Source organism: Melospiza melodia, chromosome 26 (genome assembly GCF_035770615.1).
Source record: "Melospiza melodia melodia isolate bMelMel2 chromosome 26, bMelMel2.pri, whole genome shotgun sequence".
NCBI lineage: Eukaryota > Metazoa > Chordata > Aves > Passeriformes > Passerellidae > Melospiza > Melospiza melodia.
Window position 1 is genome coordinate 6,709,303 of NC_086219.1, and position 14,395 is coordinate 6,723,697.

Sequence of the window (14,395 nt, forward strand, 5' to 3'; positions counted from 1 at the left end):
ATTATTCAGCCCAAGATGCAGAACAGACTCCTGGTTTTGACTCTTTTTTGTTGCGATTTTTGCAACAAAAATTTTGTTGCAATTTTTGCAGATCAGCAAAACCAATTTGCATTTTTTTATATCTCCGTAGTTCCTCCCGCTCGAGGGAGGAGCAGAAATCCGATCATTTCATTTGAGCTTCCCCAAAACCTCCGTGCTGCCAGCTCAGAGATTGCAGGCTCAGGCTGCTGCCAGGAGCAGCTCTCGGGGGTACTCACAGCTGGTTGAACATCCTCTTCATCTCATCCGTGATGTTGAGGGAGCAGCTGACCTCGTCATCCGAGAAGCGCCCGTTATCGGCGTCCTGCTCCGACAGCTCCTCGTCCGACGGCAGCTTCCTCTCCTTCTTCTTGGAAGCCACCTGGGGGGCACAGACAGCACTGACTGCGGGGCTGGGGAGGGAATCGGGGTGCAGGGGGAGCAGAGGGGTGAGGGCTGAGCCTGGGGTGGGGCTGAACCCCTGCCCGGCCCGAGCAGCGCGCGCGGAGCACAGGAAGCGGCTGAAAGAGCAAAGCGAGCTGTGGGGGCTGCCAGAGCTCTGGGGGTGGCACTGAGCCAGCCTGGCACCTGCTGGCACCTGCCAGGGGCCATGCACAGCCTGGGGGCAGCCAGGGAGAGGCTGGGATGAGCCAGGGCAAAGCACGAGGGGCAGCAGCGCCCGGGGAACAGAGCAGGGACAGAGAACTCTCCCTCTCCTGCCGCCGCCACAGGGGTGGCCTCCAGAGCAGAACCCCAGCAAGGAACAGACAGGAAACCTCTCAGAGAGCCTTAATTCCAAAGAGGAACACCCAGAGAGCCTTAATTCCAGAGGGGAACACCCAGAGAGCCTTAATTCCAGAGGGGAACTCCCAGAGAGCCTTAATTCCAGGGAGGAACTTCCAGACAGGAATTTCCAGGGAGGAATTTCCATAGAGCCTTTATTCCATGGAGGAATTTCCAGAGAGGAATTTCCAGAGAGCCTCTATTCCAGGGAGGAACTCCCACAGAGGAATTTCCACAGAGCTTTTATTCCATGGAGGAATTCCCAGAGAGCCTCCATTCCAGGGAGGAACTCCCACAGAGGAATTTCCACAGAGCTTTTATTCCATGGAGGAATTCCCAGAGAGGAATTCCCAGAGAGCCTCTACTCCAGGGAGGAACTTCCACAGAGGAATTCCCAGAGAACCCTTTGTCCCAGGGAATGAATTTCCCACCCCAGCAGCAGCAGCAGCAGATTGAGGATCCTCAGCACACAAGAAGGGTTGGCTGAGCCATGGAAAAGCCTGGAGAGCCCCCAAGAAATGAAATTCAGGGAACTCGAGGGACAGCCCTGCAAGGGGCACAGAGGGAACACACAGGATGATCCCAGAGGATCCCAAAGGGATGGGAACACACAGAATAATCCCAGAGGATCCCAGAGGGTTGGGAACACACAGAATGATCCCCAATCCCAGAGGATCCCAGAGGGCTGGGAACACACAGGATGATCCCAGAGAAATGGGAACACACAGGATGATCCCAGAGGATCCCAGAGGGATGGGAACACACAGGATGCACAGCTGGTGCCAGAACCTCAAACACACAATCCACTCCCACCCTACAGCAGTTTTCCCTCTCCTTGGCACACAGACTATCCCTTGCTGGCCTTGTTCTCCTGGTCATTTTAACCCCTGCAGGCCTGAGCAGGAGTGTGCTCTGCACTCACCTCTGAGCACAAAGACTCAGCAATTCCCCTCAGAGACAAGAAAGAGGCACTGGCACCATACAGTGGCTCAACTTGCCAGAGAAATAATTCTCCTCTGAGGAGGTTTGAGTCTTTTGGGGAACACAAGGGGAAAAAACCATCAAACATTTCACAGCTTCACCAGCAGAGTCCACAAGGATCTTTTACAGTGTTTCTGACAGCACTTGGCACACTGTGTGCTATCACTGCACACAGAAAAAGCATCAGATTTACTGCAAGCCTGAGCAAGACACATTGAGATGGAAGCAGAAGGAAGGTGGGTTAGTCAGAGCTGGAACTGCAGTTGTGACAAGACCAGCTGCACTGGGAGTGACAGCCCTGATCCAGCAGAGCTGTCACTGCTCCTTTGGGAGCAAATTAAAGGACTTTCCTTTGAGCCCCAAGGAGCTCCAAGGAAAGCAACTGGAGCAGCCAGAGCTCACCATCACACAAATGTTATTTCTGGCCACAGAGCTTGAGCCAGAAATAAGAACATGCAGATGACAATTCCGTGAGCTTAAAACCTGTCACTTGTGAAGGGAACAAATGGGAGGGAGGAATTACACAAACCTAAACCTGTAACACTGCTTTTTTTCCCCTGCATTCAGTACAGACTAACATCAGGCTCACAGCACAGCTTAAAGATCACCCTGAGACTCCTTTTTATGTTCAACTCTCTGCACTTTGTGCTCCTGGTGCTGCAGCAGAGCTACCCTGACAGCCAGCGGGGGAAACACAGCCACAGAGAGAGAGAGAGTTCAAGAAAAGGCAAATGAGCTGGACCACACTGCTCAGCACTGCTCCCTCCTGCCCTGCCCTGTGGGAAATTCAGGGCCTAATCACCTGGAAAATCTTGGAAACGTCTTCCGAGTTGCGCTGCTGCGCGACATCGCACAGCTTGGCCGTGATATCGATTCGGCGGCAGATGTCCATGTCCACCTTCATGGCCTTTTCTTGGATCTTTGTGTCCAGGTCTGTCATGGGCTGCAGGAAGGACAGCAGGGATTATCTTCTATTATTAGACAGTTCAGGCAAGAGGAGATACCCCACAGTATCTCTGGAACCCCAGTGCTAAACGTCACACCCTGCTCTGGGGCACAGAGCAGGGACAGAACTCTCCCTTTCTCCTGCCACCACCACAGAGGTGGCCTCCAGAACAGAACCCCAGCAAGGAACAGACAGGAAACCTTTCCAGAGAGCCTCTATTCCATGGAGGAATTTCCAGAGCCTTTATTCCATGGAGGAATCTCCACAGAGCCTTTGTTCCATGGAGGAATTTCCACAGAGCTTTTATTCCATGGAGGAATTTACACAGAACCTTTGTTCCATGAAGGAATTTCCAGAGGGCTTTTATTCCATGAAGGAATTTCCACAGAGCCTTTATTCCATGAAGGAATTTCCACAGAGCCTTAATTCCATGGAGGAATTTCTAGAGGGCTTTTATTCCATGAAGGAATTTCCACAGAACCTTTGTTCCATGAAGGAATTTCCACAGAGCCTTTATTCCATGAAGGAATTTCCACAGAACCTTTGTTCCATGGAGGAATTTACATAGAACCTTTATTCCATGAAGGAATTTCCACAGAACCTTTGTTCCATGGAGGAATTTCCACAGAACCTTTGTTCCATGGAGGAATTTCCACAGAGCCTTTATTCCATGGAGGAATTTCCAGAGGGCTTTTATTCCATGAAGGAATTTCCACAGAGCCTTTATTCCATGGAGGAATTTCCACAGAGCCTTTGTTCCATGAAGGAATTTCCACAGAGCCTTTATTCCATGAAGGAATTTCCACAGAACCTTTGTTCCAGGGAATAAATTTCCCATTGGGGCAGTCTGAGGAAGCTCACTCCTGATTCTAACAAAGTTCCAACTCAGAGGGATTTGCCACCTAAAAAATACCTGTACCCAGCCCAAAACTGCTCAGTGTGGCAAGGGGAGCCTCAGTGGGTCAGGAACAGGGCAGGACAATGCAATGCCCAGAGAAATGAGGCTGCCCCAGCCCTGGAAATGCTCAAGGTGGGCTTGGAGCACCTGGGACAGTGGAAGGAGACCCTGCCCAGGCCAGGGGGTGAGGCTGGATTGTCCTGAAGGTCCCTTCCATCCCAAACCACTCTGGGATTCCATAAATAACCCTTTGAAAATGGAGGGCATCCCCTGTGTAGCAGAGCAGAGTGAAATGTGAATCCTGGTGAGGATGCAACGCTTCCCCTCTTGCAGACACAAAAGTTGTGCCTGCACAGAGGAGCTGCTGAAAAACCAGAATCCAGGTTCCACACAAACTGCACACAGAGCATGGGACTGCAAATCCTGAGTGGATCCAAAGAGATCCATGAAAACCTTGGCACAGAGAACACTCCTCACTGGCACTGACCTGGCTCCCAGCCCAGCTAAAGCTCTGCATGAAAATTTCTGTGTGAAAACACTGCCTGGTAGTAGCTCTAATTTCTGAGATCCTCCCACTCAGACAGAAAACGATCTGGCTCCTTGTGAAGGAAGAAACATTAAAAAAAACCCAAAGCATATTTTCCATCCTAGCTGAGACTTGCTGTCCTGGACAGCTCCACTCCTCAGCAATGCCTCCACCTGGGACACAAAAGTGCAAAAACCCTTTGCAGACCATTCTTGAACATAAATCCCCTTTCTAAGAAAAAAACTTTGGGCTTTTTGTTGGTTTGATTTGCTTTTCCCCACCATTTTTAGTTTTAAATTATTACAGACTCTTCTCCAGGCCCTGTGAACCACCTTCAAAATCTGATATTGTTGTTTTAAATTTTGACACAGAGTCCTCTCCAGGCCCTTTAGATTTTGAGATTTTTTTGGTTTAAATTTTTACACAAGTTTTCTCCAGCCCCTGTGAAGCACCTTTAGAGTTTGAGATTTTTTAGTTTAAATTTTTACACATTTCTACTTCTCCAGCCCCTGTGAATCACCTTTAGAATTTGAGATTTTTTTTGTTTAATTTTTACATAGTCTTCTCCAGCCCTTGTGAAGCACCTTTAGAATTTGAGGTTTTTAGTTTAATTTTTTACACAGACTCTTCTCCAGCCCCTGTGAAGCACCTTTAGAGTTTGAGGGTTTTTGGTTTAATTTTTTAGACATTTTTACTTCTCCAGCCCCTGTGAACCACCTTTAGAGTTTGAGATTTTTTTGATTTAATTTTTTACACAGTCTTCTCCAGCCCCTGTGAACCACCTTTACAGTCTGAGTTTTTTGGTTTAATTTTTTACATAGAGTCTTCTCCAGCCCCTGTGAACCACCATTAAAGTCTGATATTGTTGCTTTAAATTTTTACACAAGTTTTCTCCAGCCCCTTTGAAGCACCTTTAGAGTTTGAGATCTTTTGGATTAATTTTTTACACAGTCTTCTCCAGCCTCTGTGAATCACCTCTGGAGATTTGTGCTTTCCAGACACTCAGAGCAAAATAAATCTCTCAACACTGACACAATCTCACTTTGCTGAGCTGCTGATCCTTATCTGCAGGAAGGAAAGAGCCACGTGCCAACATTTTTGCACTTCTCTATTCTAAATATTTGCCCAGTGAGGCTCAGAGGAAGCGCTCCCAGTGCTTTCCCTGGGCTCCCAGATCCCTCAGAGCCTGCCCAGAGCACTTTCCCTGGCCCAGAGGATGTTTGCCTGCAGCAGCTCCTGGTGAATGGAGCCAGGCCCCAGCCCCTGCAGGCTCACACCCAGCACAGCCACCCCTGATTAACCACACAAGGACACACAGCTAATTGCCAAATTTCCCATGAGCAGATCTAGTGGCCCTGAGAGAATGGATTTGACACCTGGGAGCGGGTTCTGCAGGTTTCTGTGAAGTCAGGAGAAGGCTGTTTGTGCAAAAATTACAGAATAAATCAGCGTAGCGGGGTTTATTCCTCACACAAATGGCTTCAGTACTGCCTCACACTTACTGAGAAAGGCACTTTAATATTCACCTGGCTTATCTTTCCAGATACCTGCATGATCTCACTTCTAAATAAAAGAATTTTATGCACTCAGGGCCTAAAAGATCCTGTGGCTTTGAAGAGAGCTCAGTGTCTAATGAGACATGAGGAAATTCCTGAGAAAACAACACTTTTTTTTGTTTTTTTGGTTTTTTTTTTTTTAATAAGCCACGAGGTTGAACCAGCCCTGGAAGCAAAGCAAATACCTGAACCAGGATCTATCTTTTCATTGTTCATTAAGGGAGATGGAAACACTTATTCCTCGCTGTGAGGGTGGGCAGGCCCTGGCAGAGGTGCCCAGGGAAGCTGTGGCTGCCTGGGCCTGCCCACCCTCCCAGGGAGGAATAACTGTTTCCCATCTCCCTTAATGAACTCTGAAAAGATGAATTGGTTGAACCAGCCCTGGAAGCAAAGCCAATACCTGAAACCAGGATCTATCTTTTCATTGTTCATTAAGGGAGATGGAAACACTTATTCCTCCCTGGGAGGGTGGGCAGGCCCTGGCAGAGGTGCCCAGGGAAGCTGTGGCTGCCCCTGGAGCAGCCTGGGCCAGGGGAAGGTGTCCCTGCCATGCCAGGGCTGGAACAGGATGATCTTTAAGCTCCTTCCAACCCAAAGCAGCCCGTGACTCCATACAATGTGTTCCTTTAGGAACAGGATTTGGAGCAGAATTTGTTCCTGCATGGCTCCAGGCAAAGTCTCCATGCCAGCAGCTCCTGGAGCTGCCCAGGGCTGGGGCTGCTCCCCAGGCTGGGACTTTTCCAGCCCTTTTCTCCCAGCAGCTGTGGGGAGGGAGGGAGGGAGGGCAGAGTCCTGGTGATGGTAAGCAGCAGTTAATGCATCTCCACACAGACCAGACAGGAAGCAGGGGAGGGGGATCTGTCTGATGCATTGATCCCAGCAGCCATCGCTAATTACACAGCAGCACTCGCTAATTACACAGCAGCACTCGCTAATCACCTGGCTGGGGGTGAAGCCATGTGCAGGACACGCTCCCACAGAGGGGCCCTCTGTACTTACATCACTCATCAGACCCTTAAACACCACCAGCTCTGCCTTCAGCCTCTCGATCTTCTCGTTCAGCTCCTCCTGCAGAGCTTCTGCCTCCTGAGCCTCCTGCAAGGGAAACAGCCGGGGGTGAGAGCCCAGCCCTGCTCCCCACTCAGCTGAGCAGGCTGCTTAAAAAGGGGCTTAGAATGGAACTTCATTCTTTAATGGAATTTAATTGTTACCCTCTGTTGTAAATTCCACTCCCTCCTCCCACTTTGTGACAAACTTTGTCATTTCCTGCTCCAGCTTCCCAGCATTAGCCATGTCCTCTACAGCAGCACAGCTGCTCAAGCCAAAGGGCAAATTTTTAATTAAATGACAAATAAAATGCTGAGCAGCATGAGGAGAGCTGCACCTTTCACCCCACACTGCCCACACCTCACCTCTCTCAAGGTTTCCACCATGGATTCCAGGCTCATCCTCCTGGTCAGCTCCTCTTCCCATCTGAAAGACAAGAGGTGCAAAGGGTTAATTACAGAGAAAAGCGGCTTTTCCCCTCAGAATGACAAGTTCTGATGGCTGTGGGAGGAGATGTGACAGTTTCTGGAAATGCAGAGCAGATGGGCTCCCTCAGACAGAACAGGGAGTCTGTGAGGGAAGCAAAGCTGTCTCCACTTTTACTGGGACCAGCATTCCTCCAGCGGAGCTTTGGGCTGGGAGGGAGCTCCAAGATCCCATCCCAGGGATCCAACCCCTCAAAAATCACCTTCCACCGTCCCAGGGTGTTCCAGCCTGGCCTTGGACACTGCCAGGGACTCAGGGGCAGCCTCTGGGCAGCCTGTGCCAGCCCCACCCTCACAGGAACAATTCCTTCCTCATTTCCAACCTAAATTTCCCCTCTTTCAGTTCATTCGATATTTGGCTGCAAACGAGGTGGGAAGATTTTGGTCCAGAAAGAATCAGGGAAGTTATGTCAATCAAAAATGTTACGATTTCCCACTTCAGACCAAGCAGTCCATGTGTTTCTGTGCCTTCTGTATCCAAATCCTCACTGATCTCCATGTCCCAGCCCTCCAGCTGCCAGGAGAACACTCCAACAAGTCCCCAAGTGCTGGGGGTGCCAGGGAAGGAGACAGAGCTGAAATTGTTTAATTAAAGTGGCTGAGGTCATTATGGGGCTCTGAGCAGCCTGGTCTATGAAAGGGAGTGAAATAAAATGACTTTAAGGCTGCTTCCAACCCAAATCGTTCTGGGCTCCTACAATTATTTTTATAATTGTATTTTATATTGTATTGTATTTTATATTGTATTGTATCTTATATTGCATTTTGATATTGTATTGTATTGTTGGGGGGTTTTTTAATTCTGTTTTCAAGCACTGAAACCCTTTACAGCAAACCCCAAATCTGACAATTTTAACTGGAAACATTCTGGAAAAAAAGCTGATACACACCCACAGACATGGCCATGGTTTGAGTCTGGCAGGACTCAATCCTGAGTGGATCCAATAAACTGCATTTTGGACACAATAAACTGCATTTTGGATACAATAAACTGCATTTTGGACTGGAGTGCTGGACTCCACCTGGAGTCCCACATCTCTCATTCAGGCTCTTACACAGCAGGACTTGTTGTGCATCTTTTTACCAGCATGGATTCACTGCCAAGCAGGGGAAAATATTTAGGCTGCAATTTGCATTTGTCACCAAACGTTGCAGCTCGGATTTCCGTGCCCTCGGTGGGTTTGTGCTAATTAATGTGCATTGCTATAAAAATAGCAGCTTTGCCTTTCTAATATCAGAGGCAAGAAGGTGAAATTAATTAAAGCAGGCAATTATATTGGCAATGAGTGAGCTGCTTCTCCTGTTCCAGGGCAATCATCCCTCCTGCCTCTGCTGCCAGTGGTGGATGGGAGTGGAGCAGACACTGCAAAAATTGATCTGCTGCTTCTCAAGGGTTGAACTCCTGGCAGGAGGGAGGGAGGGATGCTGGCTGCATGCAGCCCTCCTGCTGAATTCCTGCCTTCTGCAGAGGGAGGGAGACAGGGATTTTTGGAGAACGTCACCTCTGTGTTTTCCCTGACTCTGCCAAAAGGCAGGAGAAGGGATTTGAGTTCCTCCCCAGCAGGTCAGCTGCCAGAATTACACATCCCATCCTGCTCAGACCAACCTCCCCCATCCTGCAGGCAGCCCAGCAGCTCCATTTCTTTCCTTGGTGCTTTTTGCAGATTTACAGCCCTGATTCCTGCCCAGCAAACCCAAAGCAGAGTCTTCTTCAAGGGAAGAGGAAAGGTGCCACCTTCCACACAGCCTCCCACAGTCCCTGTGTTTCTCTTAATTACAGCCAAAATAAAACCATCAGGTGATTTTTAATCAGTTCCAACCAGTTTTTAACCAGATTTTTTAAAAAGTTCTTGCCTGACTGAAGGGAATTTTCACAGGTGTGACAAGGAGAAGGGATTTGAGTTCCCCCCCAGCAGGTCAGCTGCCAGAATTACACATCCCAGCCTGCTCAGACCAACCTCCCTCATCCTGCAGGCAGCCCAGCAGCTCCATTTCTTTCCTTGGTGCTTTTTGCAGATTTACAGCCCTAATTCCTGCCCAGCAAACCCAAAGCTGTGTCTTCTTCAGGAGAGGGGGAAACTGCCACCATCCTCCCACAGTCTCTGTGTTTCTCTTAATTACAGCCAAAATAAAACCATCAGTGATTTTTAATCAGTTCCAACCAGTTTTTAACCAGATTTTTTTAAAAGTTCCTGCCTGACTGAAGGGAATTTTCACAGGTCTGACAAGGAGAAGGGATTTGAGTTTCCCCCCCCAGCAGGTCAGCTGCCAGAATTACACATCCCAGCCTGCTCAGACCAACCTCCCTCATCCTGCAGGCAGCCCAGAAGCTCCAATTCTTTGCTTGGTGCTTTTTTCAGATTTACAGCCCTAATTCCTGCCCAGCAAACCCAAAGCAGTGTCTTCTTCAGGAGAGGGGGAAAGTGCCACCATCCTCCCACAGTCCCTGTGTTTCTCTTAATTACAGCCACAATAAAACCATCAGGTGATTTTTAATCAGTTCCAACCAATTTTTAACCCAAATTTTTTAAAAGTTCCTGCCTGACTGAAGGGAATTTTCACAGGTCTGGCAAGGAGGGTCCTGCTAACCATTAACAGCAAATTCTTAACCCCAGAGCACACTCCTCCCACCCACCACCAAGCTGATTAACCTCATTTACCAGCTCCAAATGCCAATCTTACTTTCCCCTCACACTTAAACCTCAGGAGAATATTCCCAGTGAGGAGAGGACACAGCCAGGCAGGGGGTGACAATGGAGAGGAGGATTAATTGTGCATCTCAACTTCCAGGGAGGTGAGACAATAAGAAGATTGCTCATTCTGTGATCATCCTGTGTTTGCTGCAGCACAGCCGACTTTAAAGGGACCTTGGCAGCTGTGCTGCTGCACATTCCCAAAATCCAGGAGCCAGGGCACTGAGAGGATGCTAATTATGGCTCTGCTGCCTTTATTATTCACCACACTCCATTATTCCCCTGGTCATTTACATTAATCAGTATTTCTCTCCTCAGTTGCCATCTGAGGTCAGACTGTAACCCCAGCAGGCTGTGGGTGCCCCTGTGCTGCTCCCTGGCACACAGAACCAGGGCAGGCAGCCCAAAAAATGCCACAGAGGGACCCAACAGCTCAGGAGCCGCCTTCAACCCAAGGGATTGGGGAGCACCTCCAGTTCCAGGGGGGAGAGGAGCAAATCCATCCCAAAGGGAGAGGGGAGCAAATCCATCCCAAGGGAGCACCTCCAATCCCAAAGGGAGAGGGAAGCAAATCCATCCCAAGGGAGAGGGGAGCACCTCTACCCCAAGGGATTGGGGAGCACCTCCATAGCAAGGGAGAGAGGAGCACCCCCAATCCCAAAGGAGAGGGAATCACTCCAATCCCAAGGGAGAGGGGAGCACCTCCAATTCCAAGGGAGAGGGCAGCTAATCCATCCCAAGGGAGAGAGAAGCACCTCCAGTCCTAAGCAAAATGGGAGCACCTCCATCCCAAAGGAGCATCTCCATCCCAAGGGGGCACTCCCAATTCCAAAGGAGAGGGGAGCACATCCAATCCCAAAGGAGAGGGGAGCACCTCCATCCTAAGGAAAAAGGGAGCACCTCCAATTCCAAAGGAGAGGGGAGCAGCCCCAATCTCCAGGAGCTGCCTCCATCCCAAGGGAGAAGGGAGCACTTCCAGTTCCAAGGGAGAGGGGAGAACCTCCATCCCAAAGGAGCATCTCCATCCCAAGGGAGCACCCCCAATCTCAAAGGAGAGGGGAGCATCCCCAATTCCAAGAGAGAGGGGAGCACCTCAAATCCCAAGGGAGAGGGTAGCAGCCCCAATTCCAAGGAAAAAGGAGCAAATCCATCCCAAAGGACAGGGGAGCACCCCCAATCCCAAGGGAGAAGGGAGCACCCCCAATCTCAAGGGACATGAGAGCTCCTCCATCCCAAAGGAGAGGGCAGCACCTCCAATCCCAAGGGAGAGGGGAGAACCTCCATTCCAAAGGAACATCTCCATCCCAAGGGAGCACCCCCAATTCCAAAGGAGAGGGGAGCATCTCCAATTCCAGGGGAGAGGGGAGCAAATCCATCCCACAGGAGAGAGGAGCACTCTCAAGGGAGCTTCTCCAACCCAAGGGAGAGGGGAGCACCTCCAATTCCAAGAGAGAGAGGGGAGCACCTCCATCCCAAGGGAGCACCTCCAGTCCCAAAGGGAGAGGGGAGCAAATCCATCCCAAAGGAGAGGGGAGCACCCCCAATTCCAAAGGAGGGGAGCAAATCCATCCCAAAGGAGAGGGGAGCACCCCCAATTCCAAAGGAGGGGAGCATCCCAAAGGAGAGGGGAGCACCCCCAATTCCAAAGGAGGGGAGCATCTCCAACCCCAAAGGAAAGGGGAGCACCCCCAGTTCCAAGGGAGCACCTCCAGTCCCAAAGGGAAAGGGCATCACTGCCATCCCAAAGGAGAGGGGAGCATCTCCAGTTCCAAGGGAGAGGGGAGCACCTCCAGCTCCGCACAGCAGGAGCTCCCTGATCCCTGAGGGTCCCTTCCAGCCCAGGAGACCCCAGATCCCACAATTCTGCAAGAGCCAAACTGCTGGGAAGGCAGCAGCCTCCCCACGGCAGCAGGGGCTGAGCTGCTGCTGCTGCTCCCCAAGCACGCTTCATTTCTTGGCTCACATGCAGCAATTGCAATGGTTTCCAGCTGCATCCAAAAATCCTTTTCTGACTCACAAACGTTGCCTTCCAAAGCTCCCAGACTTTGAGGCTTTTTATTACATTTTTAGTTCTTTCTTCTAAAAAAAGCTCAGCGACATGAATTTGTTCATGCCTAAGCCAGGCTTTTTTATTTTTTTCCCCCCCCTTCTTTCCCACCTTCCAAGGACGTGTCAGTCCCATCCAGCCACAAATAAAGGGCAAGCCTGACTTTTCTCTGAAGCCCTTTTTTTCCCAGATGTGACACATCACATTCTCACATTCCAGGGCCATTCCGTCACTCCTTCAGCCCTGCCTGGCTGTCTGAGAGCAGAACAAAGGGAGCCCGGGAAGGACACGGGGCAAACAAACCCCCGGAGCAGCCAGGATTAGCAGGGCTCCGAGCAGTGCCCTTGTACAGCTGAGTCACAGCTCAGCTCTGCAAAGAGATGGACACACCTCGGGATAACAGCCCTGAAATCTTCCCCAGCTTTTCCAGCCTCGGTGTTCATGGAATTGCACCGAGCTCTGTGCTGGCACCAGCCCCAAAACGCTTTGCCACCGATGATGCCTCAGGTTTAGATTTTCTGGTTTTCAGATTCCGTGCTGATATCTCAGGTTCAGCTTTTCTATTTTTCACATTCCGTGCTGATATCTCAGGTTCAGCTTTTCTATTTTTCAGATTCTGTGCTGATATCTCAGGTTTAAATTTTCTGGTTTTCACATTCTGTGCTGCTTTGGTGCGTGGGTCTGGGCTTCACATCAGGGCACGGTGAGCTCTGCACAGAGCAGGGAGACAAAACAATTCCTGCTCTGCTGGCACCAAGGACAAATGAGCCAAATCTCAGCCCAGGAGCACAAACAACGTGGAATGGAGAGAGAAAAACAAGGATGGGACTGCATGGGCTAAAGCTGGAATTGGACAATGAACTGCAAGATGCAAATGGAGCAGAACTTAGAAAAGTTGAAAGACTGTGAGCGGTTGTGCATTTTGGGTTCATTTTGTGCCCATTTTGGTTCATCTTGGGTTCATTTTGTGACCATTTTGGGTTCATTTTGTGACTGTTTCGGTTCATCTTGGGTTCATTTTGTGACCATTTTGGGTTCATTTTGTGCCATTTTGGTTCATCTTGGGTTCATTTTGTGACCATTTCAGTTCATCTTGGGTTCATTTTGTGACCATTTTGGGTTCATTTTGTGCCATCTTGGTTCATCTTGGGTGCAGCCCTGGCTGGGCTCTTGTGCTGCCCAAGGTGGGTCCATTGAGGAGATCTGGGACCGTGTTCACAGGGGTCTGAGCATGAGGGAAGAGATGAGGATCTGACTCCATGTTTCAGAAAGCTTGATTTATTATTTTATTATATACATTATATTAAAACTCTACTAAAAGAATAGAAGAAAGGATTTCATCACAAGGCTAGCTAAGGATAGAATAAGAAGGAATGATAACAAAGGTTTGTGGCTCGGACTCTCTGTCCAAGCCAGCTGGGCCGTGATTGGCCATTAATTAGAAGCAATTAACATGGGCTAATCAAATATCTACCTGTTGGCATTCCACAGCAGCAGACAATCATTGCTTACATTTTGTTCCTGAGGCCTCTCAGCTTCTCAAGAGGAAAAATCCTAAAGAAAGGATTGTTCATAAAAGATGTCTGCGATAGAGATCCTTTCAATAAATCCCTATTTTATTCTTTAGCTCTGTCCAGTCTCTGTTTTAGCTCAGCCTTCCCAAGGCATCAGCACTGCCTCAAAACCCCTCTCAAGGAATGGGATCCTCTTCATTCCTTGAGACCCAGTGCCATGTGCAGCTCAGGGACACAGAGCAGGGAAGGGCAGCAGAATCCCAAAATCCCCTGTTGTCTCTTTCTCGGCTGTTTGATGGCCTGGAAAAGCCCGGGGTGGCCTTGGGCAGCCCGCGCTCCAAAGCACGAAAAGAGTCTTCAGGTTTTTTCTCGGTCTCGGTGTTTATTAATTGTTTATCTAAAAGATTTTCTCTCGGCCCGACGGAGTCTGCACAGCAGCCAGCCTTGAGCACACTGAGAGCCCCCGGGGCGGTCACCTATCTTTATACTCAAAATTACGTATACAATATTTATCATTTTTCCCCAATACCTTTCACGCTTATTGATCAGTGCACTTTTAGTAATAACCAATCCCAAAGTGCCACCACCACCACAGAAGATGGATGCCAAGAAGAAGAAGGACGGGACATGCCCTGTTGTATTGTAGTGCATATTTCTCGAGTCCCATATTCTTGTTATGATATTCTTAAAGTCCATACCTTCTTGCTGGTCCTATTATGCAGCTCCTCTCTGCTGTGCAGTCCCTCATGGCTTCACAGGAGCTCCTTCTGGGCTCTCGACCCAACCCCTTTTATCCCAGAGGCCTTCATGAGCTACAGCTGCTGCCCAACCAAGGACCCCGCAGCTGTAGCTCATCCAGAGCAACAGGACCCACCTATCCAATACACAGGACTCTCACTAC

At 49.5% G+C, this 14,395-nt stretch overlaps 1 protein-coding gene across 1 annotated transcript in view; it reads right to left on the reverse strand.

The window, feature by feature from the left end:
• IFFO2 (intermediate filament family orphan 2) overlaps positions 1 to 14,395 on the reverse strand; it is a 58,627-nt gene that overhangs the window by 12,008 nt on the left and 32,224 nt on the right. Inside the window, exons 2-5 of the mRNA XM_063177203.1 lie at positions 7,121 to 7,181; positions 6,708 to 6,803; positions 2,585 to 2,725; positions 258 to 400 (exon numbers count right to left, since the gene is read on the reverse strand). Of these exons, the coding sequence (XP_063033273.1) occupies positions 258 to 400; positions 2,585 to 2,725; positions 6,708 to 6,803; positions 7,121 to 7,181 (441 nt within the window). The remainder of the gene's footprint in view (positions 1 to 257; positions 401 to 2,584; positions 2,726 to 6,707; positions 6,804 to 7,120; positions 7,182 to 14,395) is intronic.